The 23342-nt window shown below is 39.2% G+C and overlaps 1 protein-coding gene across 1 annotated transcript in view; it reads right to left on the minus strand.

Moving 5' to 3' along the window:
- The window catches only part of BTBD1 (BTB domain containing 1), a 46467-nt gene that overhangs the window by 18511 nt on the left and 4614 nt on the right, over positions 1–23342 (minus strand). The window contains exons 2-4 of the mRNA XM_020877532.2: positions 16014–16170; positions 11305–11410; positions 3710–3907 (exon numbers count right to left, since the gene is read on the minus strand). Of these exons, the coding sequence (XP_020733191.2) occupies positions 3710–3907; positions 11305–11410; positions 16014–16170 (461 nt within the window). The remainder of the gene's footprint in view (positions 1–3709; positions 3908–11304; positions 11411–16013; positions 16171–23342) is intronic.

Below are 23342 nucleotides of genomic sequence, written 5' to 3' on the forward strand. Positions count from 1 at the left end.
CAAAAGCATCAATTTTTTGGCTTTCCTCACAGTCAAACTCTCATATCCATACATGACCAATGGAAAAACCATAGTCTTGACCAGACAGATCTTTATTGGCAAAGTAATGTCTCTGTTTTTTAATATGCTATCTAGGTTGGTCATAACTTCCCTTCCAAGGAGTAAGCATCTTTTAATTTCAAGGCTGCAGTCACCATCTGCAGTGATTTTGAAGCCCCAAAAAATAAAATCTGACACTGTTTCCACTGTCTCCCCATTATTTCCCATTTAAGTGATGGGACCAGATGCCATGATCTTAGTTTTCTGAATGTTGAGTTTTAGGCCAACTTTTTCACTCTTCTCTTTCACTTTCATCAAGAGGCTCTTTAGTTCTTCACTTTTTGCCATAAGGGTGGTGTCATCTGCATATCTGAGGTTATTGATATTTATCCCGGCAATCTTGATTCCAGCTTGTGCTTCTTTCAGCCCAGTGTTTTTCATGATGTACTCTGCATATAAGTTAAATAAACAGGGTGACAATATACAGCCTTGATGTACTCCTTTTCCTATTTGGAACCAGTCTGTTGTTCCATGTCCACTTCTAACTGTTGCTTCCTGACCTGCATACAGGTTTCTCAAGAGGCAGGTCAGGTGGTCTGGTATTCCCATCTCTTTCAGAATTTTCCACAGTTTATTGTGATCCACACAGTCGAACTCTTAGCAGAGCAGTAATAGAAGGAAACTTTCTTAATCCAATAAAGGCTATCTAAAAAAACTTTTACAGCAAGCATAAATTCCTCTGTTGGGAAATACTGAAAACTTTCTGCCTAAGATGAAATAATACAAGATATTCACTTATTCATACCTCTTAGCATGCTCAAACTTATAAGTCATACACGAAGGCAAGAAAAAGAAATGTTTAAGGATTAGAAGGAAAGAGACAGAATTATCTTTGTTTGCAGATCACATAAGTGTACATGTAGAGTATGTACAATGAACCACAAATGAATTATTAGAATTTGTGGATTTAGCAAGGTCCCTAGATACAAAGTCAATACAGGAAAACCAACTGCATTTCTATTGGCAAACAATTAATTATGACATGAAAATTAAAAAACCAATCACTGTAATAACATTTAGCAAGTCAAATATGTACAGAATAAGCCTACCAAAATATATGCAAGACTGCTACCAGAAAACTCAAAATATTAATACTACCAAGAGAAATTTTTAAAGACTTAAAGTTTATGGATTAGAAAACAAGAGTATCATAAAAATATCAATTATCCCCACACCAATCAATGGATTCTATGTAATTCCAATCAGAAACCCATGACTTTTTTTGGGTGGAAACTAACAAGCTGCTTAAAACATTTATATGAAAATACTTAAGACCAAGAATAGCGAAGACAATCCAGAAGAACAAAGCTAGAGGATTTTCACTATCAGATTTCAAGATTCACTTTAAAACTACAGAAATGAAAACTCCACAGATTTGGTTCAAGTATAAACAATACAACAGCAGAGTGGAATAAACATTATAGAAACAGACTCATTCATATACAGTGAGTTGATTTACAAAGGTTAGCACTGCTGTAGCTTGGGTGGTGAGAATCCGCCTGCAATGCAGGAGATCCCAGATTGATTCCTGGGTCGGGAATATCCACTGGAGAAGGGATAGGTTACCCACTCCAGTATTCTTGGGCTTCCCTTGTGGCTCAGCTGGTAAAGAATCCACCTGCAATGCAGGAGACCTGGGTTCGATCTCTGGGTTGGAAAGATCCCCTGGAGAAGGGAAAGTCCAGTACTCTGGCCTGGAGAATTATTCCACGGGGTCATAAAGAGTCATACACTGAGCAAGTTTCACTTTCACTATCATCGTTGTTGGCTCAGATGACAAAGAATCAGCCTGCAATGTGGGAGACGTAGGTTTGATCCCTGGGTCAGGAAGATCCCCTGGAGGAGGAAATGGCAACCCACTCCAGTATTCTTGCCTGGAAAATTCCATGGACAGAGGAACCTGGAGGGCTACAGTCCATGGGGTTGCAAAGAGCCAGACTTGACTGAGCGACTACTACTTTCACTTTAGCGCTGCTGGGCATGGGGGCAAGGGTAGTTTTTAATACACAGTCACACGGGGAAAAATGTATCTTGACCCCTAACCTTACACCATACACGTGTGGAAAAAAAACCACAAAACACAAAAACCCAACTGGATTACAGACTGAAAAGTTAAATGTAAAACAATAAACTTTCTAGAAGAAAATCTAAGAGAATATCTTTTATCACCTTGAGGCAGGTAAAATTTCTTAAGGAAGACATAAAAAGTCTTCACCTTAAACAAATAGATTGATAAATTAATTCATTAAAATTAAGATCTTCTATTTATAAAAAGACAGCATTAAGATAATGAAAAGACAATTCACAGACTGGGGGATATTAGCTGTTTATACACACATTATATATGTGTCTAACATATTCTGGATACAAGTCTTCTGTCAGATTATATACATATAATGGAGAGGATATGAGGCAACTGGAATGAACTCTTGACTAAGTTTGGTATTTGACTGTGAACTCTTACAACTACTTTGAGCCACTGTTTGGTAGGACCTACCAATGCTAACATATGTACACTCTGCAACTTTGCAACTGTACTGCTCATACTCAATAGAAATGTTCACATATAGACACCAAGCCACAGGTATAAGAATGTTCTCAATGGTCCCATATAGAAACAACACAAATGTCCAACAGTAAAGTGGATAAATAAATCATGGTTCATCCATACAGATTATGCAGCAATGAAAAAGTGTGTGGTTGTGCCATACACAGCCACGTAGATGAATCTAACAGACATAGTGTCAAGAGAAAGAAGCCACACACAAAAGAATACATGCTGAATGCATGGCTTCCTTTATAGTAAGTTTAAAAACAGACAAAACTCATTTATAGAAGCCACAAAGTAGTCACCTTTGGGAGGGAGACAAAAGGCTAGGAGAGACATGCATGATGGAGACTGGAGGGAAATGATAATGTACTATAAAGTGGTATGTGTGGTTACATAGGTGTGTTCACAGTATTTATCCACTTTACTATGTAGATGTTAAAAACAATTTACAGAAAGAAAAAAACAAGTGATTCCAACCAGCAAAAACAACGGGAGAATACTGGAACATAATAAGAAAAACGTGAATACCTCAATAGAATAAAAGTCATGAATGTTAAGAAAAAAATACAAATGTCCAATAAACATAAAGAAGTGTAACGGTAAACAATTACGAGATTTTTTTCTTTTAAACCAATCTTGCCATGACTAAGAAGCAGAATATACTCAGTGTTGATAGGGGAAATAAGAACTGGTAATAGAACTAAGCAGCATCAACTCTAAGAGTCAGAAAGATCTATCATTGTAACTCTGGGTAAGGTGTTTAACCCCTCCCAGGTTCCATTCTTTTTTTTTTTCCCCCAGGTTCCATTCTTAAACCTGTAAGATACCATATAACTTCTATGTATCTATAGTATTTTTAAAAGATACAAAATATATAATTTTAAAAATGTAAGTATGTATATAACCTACAATATTATCTTCAAGGGCTATCAGGAGAACTGGAGGAAATTACACACACAAATGTACATACATAAATAGCTTGTTTTTCTCCCTTGCACAGGGAGACTGACTGCCCACTGCAACAGTTTCAAGTAGATTTTGGACAGGTTATAGTCTTACCTGCCGCAAACTCCTCAATGGTCATCAGTGGGAAGCGGATCAAGGACAGTGCTTTCCCCAGGACTTTCTGCTTGTTTCCAAAGGTCATAGGCAATTGTTGTCTTTGACATTCTGCTTCTGCCCATCGTACAACAGCTCCAAAAAGTCGACATTCTCTAATACTAAGAGTGTCTCTTTCTAGGACTGCACAGAGTGTGTCTACAGGTAATTTACAAAAATAAGTCAAATTAAGAATATTTTTCTATTTAACAAAATACTGACAAATATGCTTATATTAAAATTTCAACTCTCAATAAAAAATAGGTTACTTAAAGCTATAGATTCTACATTTAAAAATATTAAATTATTAAAGGAACTGCAAAGAATTCTTTAAAAAATTATAAGGTTTATATTGAACTTATTATCATACATGAAAGCCTACATACAGTATCTTCTTATATATTTCATGCCATTTACAAGCAAACTCAAATATCCAGGATAAGAATAATAAGTTAAGAGAAAAAGGCTCCCAATCAGTAATGAACAAATTCATCGAGTCTACAGATTACAGTTAATTCATTCATTCAGCAAATATTTCTGATTAACCCCTCACAATGTGTCAGGTACTATTTTAGACACCAAGGATACATCATTAAACAAAAAGGTTTAAAAATTCTTTCCTTCATGGAGCTTACATTCTAATGGGGGAAACATTAAATAAACATAAGTAAGTTATAATGTGTCACATAATAAATGTAGGAAAAAATAGCAGGGTAAGTGGAATAATCAGAAATGCAGCTTAAAACAGGATGGTTTGGATTGGCCTCATTTGAACTAAGATCTGAAGGAGGCTTTGGGTCAGGGTTGGTAGGCCAGACAGACATCTCGAGAAGCAGCACTCCAGGACCAGCCAGTGTGAAGGGTCTCTTAACAAGGGTGTGCCTGGCCTGTCTGAGGAAGAACCAGGAGGCCAGTGTGGCGGGAAGGGAGTGAGCAAGAGGGGAAAGTAGGAGGTGAGGAAGCTAGAATAAGGGGGAAGCAGGATGCATTCATAAGGCACCCTGCAGATCATGCAGGAGGCATTCATAAGGCACCCTGCAGATCATTTGGCTTTTGAGTGAAAAAGAGAACCCCTGGAGGGTATTGGGCTGTGATATTTTATGCTCTCTAAGGACCACACTGGAAGCTGTGATGAGAAGAGATGGTAACAGAGGCAAGAGTGGAAACACTATCAGCAGGGAGGTTCTTGTGGGTTCCAGGTGAGGGGTGATGGTGGCTTGGACCAGGCAGAAGTGGTGAAAAATGACAAGATTCAGGATATATTCTGAAAGGAGACAGGAGACTTCCTAACAGATTGGATAAAGGGGTGACAGGAAGCCTAAGTCCAGGGTAACTCTCAGGTTAATGGTAAGCAATGGTGGGCTGACAGTGGCACCAACTGAGATGACAGCAACTATGCAGAAGTGGGGTGGGGAGAGGAAGTGGTGAGAGGCTGAAGTTTAATTTTGGACATACTAAGTTTGAAGCCCTATTTGACATCTGAGTATAAATGTCATGACCGTAACTCAGGCCCTCACTCAGAATCCTTTTCCTCTTATCATGGGCAAAATTAAAATAGGCTGAGTTATTTTTAAGCTACAGTAGACTTACAGAAGCAGTAAGTTCAGAGAAAAGGGTTTTAGAGGCTAACATGTTAACACGAGATGACATGCTGCAATCTAACAGGGACAAGAAGAGAGGAAAACTGAAAAGTAGACAGAAGTACTTGAAAAGGATGGTGTGGAGTCTTTTACACAAAGAGAAAGAGATGTTAAAAAAACTTCAGACTTAACGCCTTCAGTTTACAATAACTGATATTGATAATACTGAGTACTAATAACCAGAAGAATCCTAAATTATAGTATGTACTGTTTAATAAGGACAAGCAAAACAAAACATTTTTTAGGTATCTTTCTCAAATGGCCAAAATGACAGCCTTGTTTCTTTAAAAAAAAAAAAAGACTGTTCAAGATGTACAGAAAAATTAGAGAACCTTATTTTCTAAAGAACCTCAATATAGTAGGCACTATTATAAAATATCTAACAATTGTATTTTAAGTTAAATTTCAATAAAAATGAGAATGCTATATTGTAGAAATCAATGAAAACATTAAAATACAATTAAATTGGCCAGAAACACACACCTCAGAAAAATTTGTTAAAAACAAAATTTTATTCTGCAGTGGCCTACTCATTCATACCAGAACCAAATATTGGTTTAATAACAAACACAAGTATCATTCCAGCAGAGACGTCACAGTCCCTAGAACACAGAAGGGGCTCAATAGTATGTTAAAAATGAAAAGGTTAAGCATAACCTTTTGATTTTTAAAAACTCAAGCTTTTTTCTTCTCTAACAGCTGAGTCGATGTGTATAAACTAAGGCCCCAGGAATACCCAGAAAATGAATGTAAATCAATATACCTCAATAGTTATAGAATTAGGAAGACATCATTACCATAGAAAAACAGACAACTTCCAACATATATGTCTCTATCTTGTATGCTAGTAACTGCAGTAAAGATAAACAGAGAAACTTAAAGACTTAAAAAAAAAAAAAGGCACATTATACTGCCCATGGCATAATGTAAATTGATTCTATTCTATCAAAGGATATATTATCTTTTTCCTTTGACAGAATGCTGTGAGAGAAACAGTATCTCACTACTTGTAAAAAGGTAAGCATATCCCTCAAGAGCACGTATTCAAACGCCAGAGGAGAAAAAGCACCCCCAGAATGTAAAACAGCTATTTTGAAAAAAAGCTCCTGAAGCCAGGGCTTGCTTCCTCTCAGCTCCTAGATTGTTCTTTCATTCCCAAGTCTTAACAAGTACACTTGAGGCAAACTAGACTATGAGGTGAGAACACATAGGTCTTCTATTGACAGATGTGTTCTAATAAGAAATGACAGCTGAGAGCCTAATAAAGATCATGAAAGCACATAAGATTATATTTATATACATAATACAATACTGGGTTTAATTTAAACCACTGTGAGTCAAATTTAATCAACAAATATTTATGGGGTTTTCATCCTGTGCAAGGAGCCTACTTCAAGACTTCCAGGACCCAATGGCATGACTAATGTACAAGCTATTTACAAAACAGCTTCTTGGAGTGAGTCACCCTGATGTCGGCAGCATTATTTCACATGAGAGTGGACTGAAGTGGAGCACCTGACACCCCTTCAAAGCAAAGAAACTGGGATTGAGCCATGCTTCCTTGCCAATGGGTGGAGTGCTCAGGGCTCTCAAACATCCAGTAACTCAACAAAAACTCAGGAGCACACAATGTGCAGGTGCTGGGGAGGAACCTAATGTAGTGCCTGCCCTTCAGGATAACGTAGGAAGAGTATAAATCCTTCCCATGATAATAAGCAACAGACAGGCAAACCAAGACAGAGATGTTACTGTAAACAGGAATATATTAAATTTCATGGAAGGGGGAGGGTAGCAGCTTTTAAGAAAGGAGTCTCTGCAGAGATACAATCTGAGCCAAGACATGAAGACTGAGTAAGAACCAGCCAAGATGGGAAGGAAAGGCAACATTCTAGACACAGGCAGTTAATCTAACAAATATTAACTGAACACGTATTGTGTTCTACTGCTTTCAGTGTTGGAGGTACAGTGGTAAACAAGACAAAGGAGTTTAGAGTTTAAGAAGTTTACAATCTAGAAGGGGAAGGTCGACAATCAACATATACAGAAACAAAGACCCAGACAAGATATTCAGAGAGTGATACACATTAAGAGAAAAAGAAATCCGAGTAATGGAACAGGGATTGTTTAGGGGAATGTGGTATCTACTTTAAGTAGGTGTGAGATGGCACATCTCAGGTAACCTTTACCCTAAGATCTGAATGATTAAAAAGAGGTAGCCATACAAAGAAGCTCCAATACTTTGGTCATCTGATGCAAAGAGCCAAGGGTCATTAGAAAAGACCCTAATGCTGGGAAAGATTGAGGGTATGAGGAGTAGGGGGCAAGAGGAGATGAGATGGTTGGATGGCATCACTTACTCAATGAACACGAGTCTGAGCAAACTTTGGGAGATAGTGAAGGACAGGGAAGCCCGGCATGCTGCAGTCCGTGGGGTTACAGAGTAAGACATAACTGAGTGATTGAACAATAATACAAAGATTTAGAGTGGGGAAAAGGATTCTAATCAAAAGGAATAGCAAATACAAAGGCTCAAAAAATCAAAGTAACTGTGGCCAGTGTATATGGAACACAGCGAATGAGGAACAGAATGGCAGGGGACAGGTGAGAGAGAGAGGTAAGTAATGACTGCCAACTCTTTAGAAAACTTCTGTTTTCTCTTCTTCCTGGGATGTGAATCATCTGCATCTCCTTGCCTCCCCTGAAGTTAGGAGGGGTCTGGTGACTGAATTCTGTCCAGTGAAGTAACAGCCAAAACGAGGGTGCCATTTCAAGGCCAAAGCTCATAAAATGTGGGTGTTTTCACATCTGTCATCAAGGTACAGATAATAACTCAGCCATAGGAAGTAGCAGAAAGCTAATCACACGCCAGGGATACTGCTTTGGACTGCTGTGTGTGTGTGAAATCAATTTCTTTGTGTTGGAGTCAGTATGCATTTGGGGGTTTATCTGTGCAAATGTGTTGAGCTTGCATTTTGGGGTATATCTGTTATCAACATCATGCCAAGCGTAGCCTACCCTAATAAGAGGCCTAATCATGTAGGATCTTGTAAGTTTTGTAAGTGATTTGAATCTTACTCTAATTGCAGTGGGAAGACACTGGAAGCCAAGGAAGTGATACAATTTGCTGCTGTGGAGAGAACGGACAGGATGAAAGCAAGAGTGAGTGGACAAGATGAGAAGACAACCCCCAGGATGGGAGAAAATAACTGCAAATGAAGCAACAGACAGAGGATTAATCCCCCAACTTTAAGCAGCTCTTGCAGCTCAATATCAGAAACACAAACAACCCAATCAAAAAATGGGCAGAAAACATCAACAGACATTTCTCCAAAGACATACAGATGGCCAACAAACACACAAAACGATGTTCAACATTGCTCATTATTAGACAAATGCAAATCAAAACCACAATGAGGTATCACCTCACACTGGTCAGAATGACCATCATCAAAAAATCTACAAACAATAAATGCTGGAGAGGGTGTGGAGAAGGGAACACTCTTGCATTACTGGTGGGAATGTAAATTGATACAGCCACTATGGAGAACAGTATGGAGATTCCTTTAAAAACTAGGAATAAAACTACCATATGACCCAGCTGGAGAAGATTCTTCAAAGTCCCTTGAATAGCAAGGAGATCAAACCAGTCAATCCTAAAGAAAATCAACCCTGAATATTCAACCCTGGAAAAACTGATGCTGAAGCTCCAATACTTTGGCCACTTGATGTGAAGAGCCAACTCACTGGAAAAGACCCTGATACTGGGAGAGACGGAGGGGCAGGAGGAAAAAGGGGTGACAGAGGATGAGGTGGTTGGATGGCATCACTGACTCAATGGACATGAGTCTGAGCAAACTCCAAGAGACAGTAAAGGACAGGAAGCCTAGTGTGCTGCAATTCACTGGGTCACAGTTGGACACAACTAAGCGACTGAACAACATGACCCAGCAATCCTACTACTGGGCATATACCATAAGAAAACCATAATTCAGAAATACACCTGTACCCCAATGTTCACTGCAGCACTATTTATAAGAGTCAGGACACGGAATGCAACCTAGATGTCCACTGACAGATGAATGGTAAAGAAGCTGCAGTACACACATACAATGGAATATTGCTCAGCCATAAAAAGGAAGAAACTTGAGTCAGTTGATCTAAGATGGATGAACCTAGAGCCTGTTATACAGAGCGAAATAAGTCAGAAAGAGAAAAAGAAATATTCATACATTAATGTATATATATATGGAATCTAGAAAAATGGTATTGATGAACCTATCTGCAGGGCGGGAATAGGACAGATGTGAAGAACGGAATCGTGGACACAACAGGGGAAGGAGAGGGTGGGATGAATTGAAAGAGTAGCACTGAAACATACACCTTATCATATGCAAAACAGACAGCCAGTGGGAAGATGCTGTATTGCCCAGGGAGCACAGCTAGGTGCTCTGTGATGACCTAAAGGGGTGGGACAGGCGGGGTAGGCACAAGAGGGAGGGTACACACACACACACACACACAGATATCTGATTCACAATGTCATATGGTTGAAACCAATACAACATTGTAAAGCAATTATAGTCCAATAAAAAATAAAAATAAAGTAAAAAAAAAAAAAAAAAAAAAAGAGTGAGTGGCAGCAGGGAGACAACAGGAGCACACAAAGCTTATCCAGGTGAATGAGAACAGTGACCCAGACCAGGTGGGAGCAACAGGCAAAGTAAGACATAGTCATAACTCAGGATACTATTTTTTAGGGGGTGGGGCGTGGGCTGCACCATACAGCTTGTCATATTTTAGTTCTCCGACCAGGGACTGAACCTGGGCCCAGCAACGAAAGCACCAACTCCTAGCCATTGGATCACCAGTAATTCCCCCAGCATGCATTTTGACTGGAGAGCAGAGAACACATGCTGATAAACTGCATGTGGGGTATGAAAGAGGATAGTTAAAAATAACTTCTAGGTTTTTAGTTATGCATGGTGGCGCCATTAAGGAAGAGTTAAAAAAAAAAAAAACAACTGAAAAGGAACAGAAAAGATAACAGGGGGTATGGGACAATCAATGGCTTTCTTTTAGCTGTGCTACTGGAAATGCCTATAAGAGCTCCAAACGAAGATGTCAAGTAAATAGTTGGCTACACAAATTTGGAGCCAGAATAAGATAAAAGATATTTTGGGCTTACTAGATGATGATGATATTTAGAGTTACAGGCTGGATCCGCTCTTTCTGCTCCCCTACATGACAAAATTCAAGCTCCTGAGCCTGTGACTGCATGGCCCCCACACCCTGGATTTCACTTGCCCTGCACTGCCCAACCTCTACACATGCTTTCTTCATGTGGTTCTACCTGCCTAATGCCTTCCCCTCTTCATTACTCAAATACTATCCATTCCCTAAGGCCTATGTCAGAACTTCCTGTGCCAAGATTCTCCTAACATCCCATTATGAGGAGCTCTCTCCACATTTTGGATTTGCATAGTAATTATTTCCTATGTATCTAATTCTGAAAAGGCGAAAAGACATTTTGCCATATGTCATCTTTTCTATGTAATGTCTTAATCTTAATTTTCACATATTTCTTCCCTGGTTCTCCAAACAGATGACAGTTTCCTAAAGAAAAAAAATAAATAAAATCTTACCCTTCTTTGTATTTCTTTTAGAGCCCTAATATAATGCTATGCATATGGTAAGCATGAAAATTTGTTTGATTTGATATCTTTTAAAAGGCAATGAGGTAGTTAAGACTTTTAGGACTATTTCAGCAAAATAAAGAAAGCAAAACTCTTAAAGAGGCAGACTTAAAATCACCTGGAAAAACCACTGATTTAAAAACCGCTCCTCTGCCAACAAGGCTCACTAGGTCAACGCATTACTGTACTTAAAAGGTAACATTTTAATTCACAGTAAACTTACCTATGTCAATATCAGTAAACCCTTCTGCACTTATTGCATCCATTGTGTTTTTGTCTATTGTGTCTAGACAAAGACTAGCAAGTTGAGGTTCATCAAATAAACGAGCCTAAATATATAAAAAGATAGTTATATTATTTTTACAGTTATTCTAACTTCAGGCTGTCCATATTCAAAGGTAACACTGTAAACAGTTATAACTGCCAATTTTATAAAAACTCATACTTAAAATAAATTATAATATGCTTAAAACTTTTCATTCCACAATCAGAAATAAAAGCAAAAAGCACAAATGTCCAAAAGATAACAATTAATTCAATTACCACTAACAACTGTTATTTTTATTTTTATATGCATATATATGCACTTATATATTACATATTTTGATCCTTAATGAAACACTCTAGGGTAGATAGGCAGACATCTTCCCATTATACAGATGAGAAAAGAGAGGCTCAGGGAGGTGCACTGACTCTAGCCAGCTATGTTCCAAAGTGAAAGTGAAAATCGCTCAGTTGTGCCTGACTCTTTGCGACCCCATGGACTATACAGTCCATGGAATTCCCCAGGCCAGAATACTGGAGTGGGTAGCCTTTCCCTTCTCCAGGGGATCTTCCCAACCCAGGGACTGAATCCAGGTCACCGGCATTGCAGGCAGATTCTTAACCAGCTGAGCCACAGGAGAAGCCAGCCCTTAAATCCCAGTCTTAGGATCTTTTCACTAAATGATAGCATCAATTGTTAAGCATACCGGAACAAACAGATTTTCCCCCCCATTTCCTGTTTGATTGGGGGGAAGAGAATAAAGTACAAAGTTTTACAGCATTAAAGTTCTGGGAACCTAAGCAAAAACCAGGCCCAACAAGAGAAAAGCAAATAAGTAAATTCACATGACAGAATATTATACAATGAGAGTGAATGATCTACAACTACACACAGCAATAGGAATGAATCCCACAAACTTAATGGTAGGCATATATGTTGAGCAAAAGAGTATACAGCTGACCCTTGAACAACTTGCAGGTTGGGGGCACTAACCTCTGTGCAGTTGAAAATCCACACAGAACTTACAGTTGGACCTTTGCATCTGAGGTTCTTCCATATCCACGGATTCAATCAACCACAAATCATGTACTATTTAGTACCGAAAAAATTACATGTATAAGTGGACCCACTAAGTTCAGGGCCATGTTGGTCAAGAGTCAACTGCTATATGATTTCACCAAAGCTGAGCTTTAAGAAGTCAGAAGTCAAACTTATAACATGTGCTTTATCAGGATGTACATTATAATTCAAAAAAACAAGCTTAAAAGTAAGTAAAATTCTAATGTTGGCAGATATTTTAGCTGGCCAACTCAGTGTTTATAGCTGAGTCAGTATTTATGCAGAAAAATGGATTATTTTACTTATAGGAAAAATAATTTTTGGTAAAAGTTATCTTATTCAGAGTAGCAGCATTTTCAGTCATTCAATACGATATCATACTTGCCTGGGAATCTACTGCTGCTACTTAGGAGTAAAATTAATTTTCTCTAAATTTGAGTGTGACACTATTTTTAATGACTGTATTGCCCCAGAGTGTTTTCCTTGTGTAATCCATGCTGGGACAGCACACTGGTTCTTTGTTTTAGAGGGACGCTGGCATAGGTCCTCTCAAGTAAATGAACATGCTCAGTTCAAATGACTCACTTGGCAGGAACAAGACATTCACATGACAATTCATGGGCTAATTCACATGACCCCACTAAAGAAAAATCTGGATTGATGTTGAGTTTTTAGACCAACAAAGCACTGAAAAGTTCCTTTTTTCCTCAGTGACATATGTTAAGCCTTGCTACTCAAAATGTGGTTCAGAAGCACCAGCATCATCTGAAAGTCTGTTAGAAATGCAGACTTTCAGGCCCATATTGCTGTGTGTAGATCTACAACAAAAGGAATGAATCCCAGAGACTTAATGGTAAGCAAAAGAAAGTATGTTGAGCAAGAGTATACAGCTGACTTTGGCTTACTGAACTATAAAGTGGATTTTCACTGTCAAAGTTTAATTTATTGGCTTCTAATTTTTCTTTTTTTGGCCACATAGTGTAGCACATGGGATCCTAGTTTCCCAACCAGGGATCCGTCTGACCCAAGCCCCCTGCAGTGGAAGCTCGGCGTCTTAACCACTGGACAGCTAGGAAAGTCCTACTGGTTTCTAAATTTTATGACTGAATTTTAAAAAATGAAAGTAGTTAAGTGACCCTTTTCACACACAATAAAATTCTTCACACAACAAAGAATCATGATTATCAACTTCTTTATTAGATCTTCCTCACAAGTTCAGAAAAGGGGAAAAAAAAAATCCAAGTGGTAAAGAATCCACCTGCCAATGCAGGAGATGCAGGTTTGATTCCCAGGTCAGGAAGATCCCCTGGAGAAGGAAATGGCAACCCACTCCAGTATTCTTGCCTGGGAAATCCCATGGACAGAGAAGCCTGGTGGGCTTCACTCCATGGGGTCACAAAAGAGTCGGACATGACTTAGCAACTGAACAACAGATATCACTTGTTAGTTATATAATCTTTATTGAGTTATTTCACCTCTCTGTGCTTCTATATAAAAAGGGGATGATAAGAAAATCTTCATTGAGGATAGCTACAACTCCTGAAGTTATTGTAAAGATTAAATGAATTAATGCATACGAAGTATTTAGAATGGGACCTGGCACACACTAGGTCATTCAATACATTTTGCAGTTATTATCAATATCACTATACTCTACTGGTTTAAGGTTGAGACCTTTTACCACTTGCTATCTTACGTTACATAAGATATTTACCTCATTAAGCTTCCATTTCATCTTTGAAAGGAGGATAATAATAAATAACATCACAGCTTAAAGAAGGAGTAAATGTGATAATATATACAAATGGAATAGCCTGTGTCTAGCATACAATACACACAGACATGGAGTTCTGTGATTATGTCCAAGAAGAGGTGACATCAGCATGTTCTTTCTTCTGTAACTATAAATACTCAATGACCAGAGAAAAAGTAGCATCAATCATTTGTGATGTGACAGAATGGATGCACAACGGGAAACAAGTGTGACTCCACCCAGCCTGTTGTGAGACTTTGGGCAGGTTGTTAACTTGCCAGGTTTTAGTTTTTTCATTTGAAAAATGAGAGGGTTAAGCTAAGGAATATCCATGATTATTTCCACTACTAATATTCAGCAGGATTACATATTATCAGCTTAGACATTTCCCCCCCTCTCATTTTAACTCTCTCACCTCTGTAAAGACCCTATCTCCAAGTAAGGTCACATTCTGAGGGTCCTGGGGATTAAAATTTCAATACGTGAATTCTGGGGACACAATTCACCCCCCGGCAATGAGTTACAGACTAGCTCAGGATTTTTTTAAACAATTCGTAAAAGGGTATCATTACATTGTCTAAGAAGAAAAACATCGATTTACTTATATCTTGAGTATGAAGCTCAGACTACAGGCATTTAACAAGTGCTAAATAGTGTATGTTGAGGACTGGTTAATGGTTCCATAAATGTGTTCAGTATGCAAACATTCAGACTATACATGTATGACGTGTGCACTTTTCTGTATTTATATACTCGTTGAAAACTTTCATAAGGGTCAAAGAAAGAATATTCTTAAATTTGAACTTCTCCAAAATATCATAGGACATCCCTTACATGTAGAATCAAAAAAGAAATGATACAAATGAACTTACTTTCAAACCAGAGAGACTCACAGAAAGATTTAGAAAATGAACTCATGGTTGCTGGGGGGGAAGGTACAGTTAAGGACTTTGGAAAAGGCATGTACACACTGCTATATTAAAAATGGATAACCAACAAAAACCTATTATATAGCACACGGAACTCTGCTCAATGTTACGTGCCAATGTGGATGGGAGGGGAGTTTGGGGAGAATGTATACATGTATATCCTACAGCCGAGTCCCTTCACCGTTCACCTGAAAGTATCACAACATTGTTAACTGGCTATACCACAATACAAAATGTTTTTGGTGTTCAAAAATAAAAATAAATTCTAAACCCTCCAGAAGCAGGTCACCAAGCTGACAGAATACAATAAATCTTACAACTGCTCTGGACTTGAAATACTCAATGTTAATTTCAGATCCAACAAAAATAGAGCACTAAGGTTCAGAAGGCTTCATACTCTCATACTCTCAATCACAGCAGAAACAACACTGGACACTAATCTCAACTCCAATCCTATAGAGCTATATAACTTTACAGAGATGAAACACCCTATTTACATAAGGCTTGGCTCAGACGGTAAAGAACCTGCCTGCGATGCCTGCAATGCAGGAGACCTGGGTTTAATCGTTGGGGCAGGAAGATCCCCTGCAGAAGGGAATGGCAGCCCACTCCAGGATACTTGCCTGGAGAATTCCACGGACAGAGGAGCCTGACGGACTACAGTCCGTGGGGTCTCAAAGAGTCGGACACGACTGAGTGACTAACACTTTCTTCAGTTTCTTCACCTATATGATACATTAACTCTATAATTTGTTTTTCTATTCTAAAATCATATGAACCTGATATATCTCCCTCAATGAAATCAGATTTCATATGCTTTAAAATAATGATCTTGGACTAATTCTCCAGGAAATATTAAATATTCATCTACAGTTAAACCCAATTTTTAAAGTTAAAAGATATATATCTTAGCTACATCAACTTACCTGAGTAAGTAACATAAAGGCATTATCTGCCCTGAGATGTTTGGTGAGAAATTCCACACAATGCGCTTCCAAGGCCGGGACTGCGTACTTCTTAGCCGTATAAAGGGTGGTCATAACTGTTTCTGGGCCGATCTGAACTTCATCTGAATACAGAAATCTGGGAAGCAAGTGGAAGTTGCAGAAACAGTCAGGAGGGTTTTAGACAAGCAATCCATTGGAGTTAAGTCTCTGAGGAATATTTGAAAAGATAATGAACAAAGTGAAACATAACTTGAAAAGCACATCAGACTTGCCAGGGTTATCTGCACATACATCACCTGATTTTATTCTGAATCAATCCTGAGAGGTAGGCAGTCTCCATTTATAGAGAAGACTAAAATTAGGTCTTCAAGTCTTCAAGCAAATTTTTAAAGGCTTTTTAGCACTCCGTAGCAGCTTTCTCTCTTCTTCATCAAAAAATGTTCACTTAAGCAAACTTAGAGAGCTTAAGTTCACATCTCTAAATGTCAAAACATCCATATATTTCCTGATGATGGTATCTTCTTATTCTGGGCATCTTTTAACCTTTCCTTATTATCCCAGAATTAGCATTATGACCAAAGACTAGAGTACGGGGGGGTTCAGAAGAATAAAACAGTTTAATGATATCTTAAATGACCCCATATTGCTATGTGCTTTTGGGTATAAAGGTCCAATTTTCTCTCGAAATACTATCAAACCAATACCACCTTACCCACCACCTCAGGAGCTGATTCCACCTGTTACTAGATAAATCAGATTCCTAGAAGCGCACATAGAGGGTAAGAATCTCAGAGAAGGCCTGGGCAGTTCCTGCTGAATTATACTGACGCTACTGCATATTCATTTTAGTTCCTCTGCGCTTCCTCAGAGACTCTTGCGCTTACTGCCCAATTCTCAGTTACATTCAGAGCAGCTGAGGGTGCTGGAGAAATAAGGCATTGAGAACAAGTATTTTATTTTAGCAATACAAATTAAGAGTTAGAACACTTGAAAGCCCATGAATATCTTTCAGAACACTACAGAGTGAATGAGGAAAGGAGGTTCTAGTTCACGTCCCTTCCCTCTGCTTTTCAATTTCTCTATTCTGGTGGCCAGAATCACTGCCCAAGATCAAATTCTAGCTGGTTACATCCCTCAACTTCCCACTTTAACCAAATGCTGGCATCCATCCAATAAGATCATTATTCTTAGAACTACTTCCAGTGGAAGCTGTTCACTCCCATCCTTCCCTGGTGGCTCAGATGGTAAAGAATCTGCCTGTGATGCAGGAGACCTGGGTTTGATCCCTAGGTCGGGAAGATCCCCTGGAGAAGGGAATGGTTACCCACTCCAGTATTCTGGCCTGGAGAATCCCATGGACAGAGAAGCCTGGTGGGCTACATTCCATTGGCTCACAAAGAGTCAGACACGATTGAGCAATTCCCTTACAATTCAGGTGCAAAAGTGAAGGTTGCTCTTTTTCAAGATTACACTGTTTTCAAACATTTTTCCAAAACCTTTCAAGCCAGCCATCTATATCACCCTCATAATACTCACTTAATGATACGTGCCATTTAGTGATGAGTGCACGGAATTAAAAAAAAACCTTATGTCTCTTATAGTGAGGGGTAGAGGGATGAATAAAAAAAGAGGGAAAATTAGCATTTGTTGAGTCTCTATCATGTGACAGATGCCGATTCATTTAATCCTCTCACAAGGAAGGGAGGTGCTGCTATCTGCATTTTAAAGATGGGGAAACAGGCTGAGGAAACACAAGAGCTGTCTACCATAACACACCATTTCTGGGCTTCTGACTGCTTTCAGTGTTAGACTCTCAGACAAGTCAGGTGGGAGCTCTCTTAATCTGCCTGGACTCAGGAAGAGATTGCTTGAGTTTGAATCTGTTCCATCACTTGCTAGCTACACGACTTTAAACAAGTTATCAATTGTGCTCCTCTCTGTTAAGAAATGTGAACAACAGTATCTTCTTCATAATGCTCTGGTGAGGATTCAGTCAGTCAGTCAGTTCAGTCACTCAGTCGTGTCCGACTCTTTGCAACCCCATGAATCGCAGTATGCCAGGCCTCCCTTTCCATCACCAACTCCTGGAGTTTACTCAAACTCATGTCCATCGAGTCGGTGATACCATCCAACCATCTCATCCTCTGTCATCCCCTTCTCTTCCTGCCCCCAATCCCTCCCAGCATCAGGGTCTTTTCCAATGAGTCAACTCTTCGCATGAGGTGGCCAAAGTATTGGAGTTTCAGCTTCAGCATCAGTCCTTCCAATGAACACCCAGGACTGATCTCCTCTAGGATGGACCGGTTGGATCTCCTTGCAGTCCAAGGGACTCTCAGGAGCCTTCTCCAACACCACAGTTCAAAAGCATCAACTTTTCGGTGTTAAGCTTTCTTCACAGTCCAACTCTCACATCCATACATGACCACTGGAAAAACCAGAGCCTTGACTAGACGGACATTTGTTGGCAAAGTAATGTCTCTGCTTTTTAATATGCTATCTAGGTTTGTCATAACTTCCCTTCCAAGGAGTAAGCATCTTTTAATTTCATGGCTGCAATCACCATCTGCAGTGATTTTGGGGCCCCAAAAAATAAAGTCTGACAATGCTTCCACTGTTACCCCATCTATTAGTATCAGTTAAAATACACACAAATACTTAGTAAATGTTAGCTATTTTTTATACTGCTTCATTTTTTAATCTCTGCTATTTCCCTCTGTATTTCACAAGATTTCAAGTGTTCCAGCCCTTCTATTTCCCCCCCAGCAATCACACAGTTAAATTTCTAAGAATTCTTGCTTCTTCTTATTTTTTTTAAACTCCACAGTACCATGTCTCATTTTCATGGATGCAAAAAACGTTCTCAGTCTCCAAGTTTTAAAAGTTCCTTTCTGTTCCCTGAATTACCTACTTTCTCGAGGACCAGCTTGTTCTTGGTCTTTATTTATTCTGATTTTCCTTATACGTCAAAAGTTTAATGATTATCTCCAGTGACCATTCCAGTAGCTGGCGTGTTTTCTTTGCTGGAGAGGTGGATGGGGAGCTGTGTATGTGGGAGGCTTGTTGATTGACACATTACCTGAGAGTGGGAAAGCAGCCTTTAGGTTAGATACCACACCTCCTCCACCCCTTTCAATGCCATTATTCTGAATTCCCTAAGAAAAGCCAGCATCCTAGTTCTCCCCAGGTGGTTTGTCTAGTTTATGTAAAGAGGAGTCTGCCAGCTATTGTGGAGGGGGGTGCCGGGGCGGGGGGTGGGTGGTGGTGTGTGATGGTTAGCATACAAGAGTTGGTTGAGGGGATGACTTTCTCATTTCACAGTGCTCACCACCAGCTCTCAACCTAGAGCCATGCTGGGGCTCAGCCAGGAAAGACAGCCCCCACCTCCACCACAGCTCCTTCTTCTCTGGATTCTGGGCTCCAGCCACTCCACTTCATTATCAACACACTTCCACCTGCTTTGTCCCTTTTCTACACTGACTTCCAACCTTTCTCCCTTTTTTGTCTTCACTGTAATGGATTGATTGCTTTTGTATTTCTCTATAGTCATTTTAACTGGAACAGACAGAAGGCTAACAACATGCTCAATTCCCTACTTAAATGAGAAACTGATTAAGTTTTTAAGGGAGAGAAAGGAGGAAGTCTTCATATCTGTCTTAGTTTGTTTTCAGGCAAAAATTACTAGAGTTATAAACTATAGAGCTGAGATGCGGGACCTTTATTACCATTGTTTGAATAGATTCTAGCTTAAGGAAACCAGTTCCACAAGATTGAACTACATGGTTCTGTAACAATCTATAATTGGGGTCCCTGACAAAAAGAGCTGGAAAAGGTTCCCATAAGAACTTCTACTCGAGATCCAAAACATGAAAAGAGGGTAGGAAGAACATTCCAGGAACCAAAGAATTGTGTTTTTAGACTATATTATATGGCCCACAGGGCTTCCCTGGTGGCTCAGTGGTAAAGAACCTGCCTGCAATGCAGGAGACCTGGGTTTGATCCTGAGGTCGGGAAGATTCCCTGGAGAAGGGAATGGCAAGGCACTTCAGTATTCTTGCCTGGAAAATCCCATAGACAGAGGAGCCTGGTGGGCTGCAGTCCATGGGATTGCACAGAATCGGACACGATTGAGTCACTAACATGTGGCCCACAACTCCATTCAAATTGCCTTCATGACCCAGATAACCACAATGGTGTGATCACTCACCTAAAGCCAGACATCCTGGAATGCAAAGTCAAGTGGGCCTTAGGAAGCATCACTACGAACAAAGCTAGTGAAGGTGATGGAATTCCAGTTGAGCTATTTCAAATCCTAAAAGATGATGCTGTGAAAGTGCTGCACTCAATATGCCAAATTTGGAAAACTCAGCAGTGGCCACAGGACTACAAAAGGTCTGTTTTCATTCCAATTCCAAAGAATGCTCACAATACCGCACAATGGCACTCATCTCACATGCTAGCAAAGTAATGTTCATAATTCTCCAAGCCAGGCTTCAGCAGTACGTGAACCGTGAACTGAACTTCCAGATGTTCAAGCTGGATTTAGAAAAGGCAGAGGAACCAGAGATAAAATTGCCAACATCCACTGGATCATTGAAAAAGCAAGAGAGTTCCAGAAAAACATCTACTTCTGCTTTATTGACTCTGCCAAAACCTCTGTGTGGATCACAACAAAGTGCAGAAAATTCTTCAAGAGATGCGAGCACCAGACCACCTTACTTGCCTCCTGAGAAATTTGTATGCAGGTCAAGAAGCAACGGTTAGACACAGACATGGAACAATAGACTGGCTCCAAATCAGGAAATGAGAATATCAAGGCTGTATATTGTCATCCTGCTTATTTTACTTATATGCAGAGTACATCATGCAAAATGCCGGGCTGGATGAAGCACAAGCTGGAATCAAGATTGCTCAGAGAAATATCAATAACCTCAGATATGCAGGTGACACCACCCTTATGGCAGAAAGCGAAGAACTAAAGAGCTTGATGAAAGTGAAAGAGCAGAGTGGAAAAGTTGGCTTAAAATTCAAAATTCAGAAAACTGAGATCATGGCATCTGGTCCCATCACTTCATGGGAAATAGACAGGGAAACAGTGAGAGACTTTTATTTTGGGGGGCTTCAAAGTCACTGCAGATGGTGACTGTAGCCATGAAATTAAAAGATGCTTGCTCCTTGGAAGAAAAACTATGACCAACCTAGACAGCATATTAAAAAGCAGAGACATTACTATGTCAACAAAGGTCTGTCTAGTCAAAGCTATGGTTTTTCCAGCAGTCATGTATGGATGTTAAAATTGGACTATTAAAAAAAAATTGGACTATAAAGAAAGCTGAGCGCTGAAGAATTGATGCTTTTGAACTGTGGTGGTGAAAACTCTTGAGAGTCCCTTGAACTGCAAGGAGATCCAACCAGTCCATCCTAAACGAGATCAGTCCTGAATATTCATTGGAAGGACTGATGCTGAAGCTCCAATACTTTGGCCACCTGATGCAAAGAACTCACTCACTGGAAAAGACCCTGATGCTGGGAAAGATTGAAGGCGGGAGGAGAAGGGGACGACAGGATGAGATGGTTGGATGGTATTACCGACTCAATGGACATGAGTTTAGGTTAACTCCGGGAGCTGGTGATGGACAGGGAAGCCTGGAGTGCTGCAGTCCATGGGGTTGCAAAGAGTCAGACGTGACTGAGTGACTGGACTGAACTGAAACTATACCTTGGTAATATACCTTTGGCTTGAATATATTTAAGAAACATGTATATTTATATCTAAAGACGTAGATTAAGGACATTATTCATCTTAGTAATGTCGTCTTTATGATAGGACAGCATCAGGATTTTTTTTAACTGATCTTATTATCAGATAAGAGTTGTGAATCTCTTAAGCAGTTGGCCAGTTTTTAATCTGACAAACACTGAATTGTAACTCTCTGGCTGCTTTCCCATTTTGTAATAGTTGCTAAAATGATCAAAATTAAGTCTGTATGGTACGTATAGCATGCATTTTTATATTAGCTTCATCTTGACTGCTTTATTTCTTATCTCTGTGTTTCTTATTAGACATTTTAAATTGTTTTTGGAGCAATGCAAGTTATAAATAAATACCAGACTATAAACTGTAAGAAAGGGAACTCTGTGTTTCTTATATTTTTTCCCATATCTTTCCTACAGCACCAAGCTCAGTTTGGGCACCTGGCAAAGATTTAATAAATACATGTTAGCCAACTACACAGCTCAGTACAAGTTTCTAGCTATTGATAGGGAAACCATTTTCCTTTCTAGTAAGAAAAAAGGCTACTTAAAAATCCAAGAATCACCTTGATTCATATTTTACATACATGTTTTCCCCACATTTTATTTAATTACTAACACTGATGCAATTAAAAAACACTCTGTAAGCCAATATTTACAAATTATAACTTAAAAGTAAACATAATATTACCACAGTACTTTGCATTTTAAAATTAACGTTCCTAATATACTACATCTAAGAACAAGAGCACAGAGAAATAATTACAGGTCATCAAACTATTTCTGAGTTTTTCCTGAAGATGAATGGCTTTCCAAAATATAAAACTTAGGTTACATTTAATCCAACTTAAAAATTAAACGACTAAGGTAAAAACTTCATTGTAAATTAAAAAAATCATAAGATTATGTACAAGAAACTGTGTCACTACTGATTCATTCATTTTACTCAAAAACAATTACTGAGGGCGCCATATAATAATAGACAGGTCCTAGAAATACAAACAGACAACACTGCCCATAAAAAGCTCATGGTTTGGTAATAAAATGATTAAAAAGTAATGTCATAATTATAACAGCATTATACATTAGGCATGATTTGATAACTAATCTCTAAAGATGGCCCCAACAAATCAGGCTTTCTATGATCCAGACCTTTACACCTTTATTCATTCCCATAATGAATCTGGGCTCGCCCGGTTTGATTCCCTTTAATCAACAGAACATGGCAGAAGTAACACTATGCCAACCTGGGGCCTAATCTCTGAGGATGCAGAAGCTCCTACTTTTGTGCTTTCAGGAGCCATGGCCTGCTGCTCGCCAGGAACTCAAGCTAACCTTGCAAAGATCAGCTGGAGGAGCCTTGGAGAGAGAAACGCTCAGCCAAACCATAACCTGAATCAAACCTCCAGATGACCCTTGCCCCAACTGCTATCAGACTCTGACTGCATGGAAGACCTGAAGAATATGCTAGAAGAACCTCTCACACAGCTGTGAAAGATAATAAGACTATGTTTAAGCCACTAAGTGTTGGAGTGGCTTGTTCTACAGCAACAGATA

Source organism: Odocoileus virginianus, chromosome 16 (assembly GCF_023699985.2).
Source record: "Odocoileus virginianus isolate 20LAN1187 ecotype Illinois chromosome 16, Ovbor_1.2, whole genome shotgun sequence".
NCBI lineage: Eukaryota > Metazoa > Chordata > Mammalia > Artiodactyla > Cervidae > Odocoileus > Odocoileus virginianus.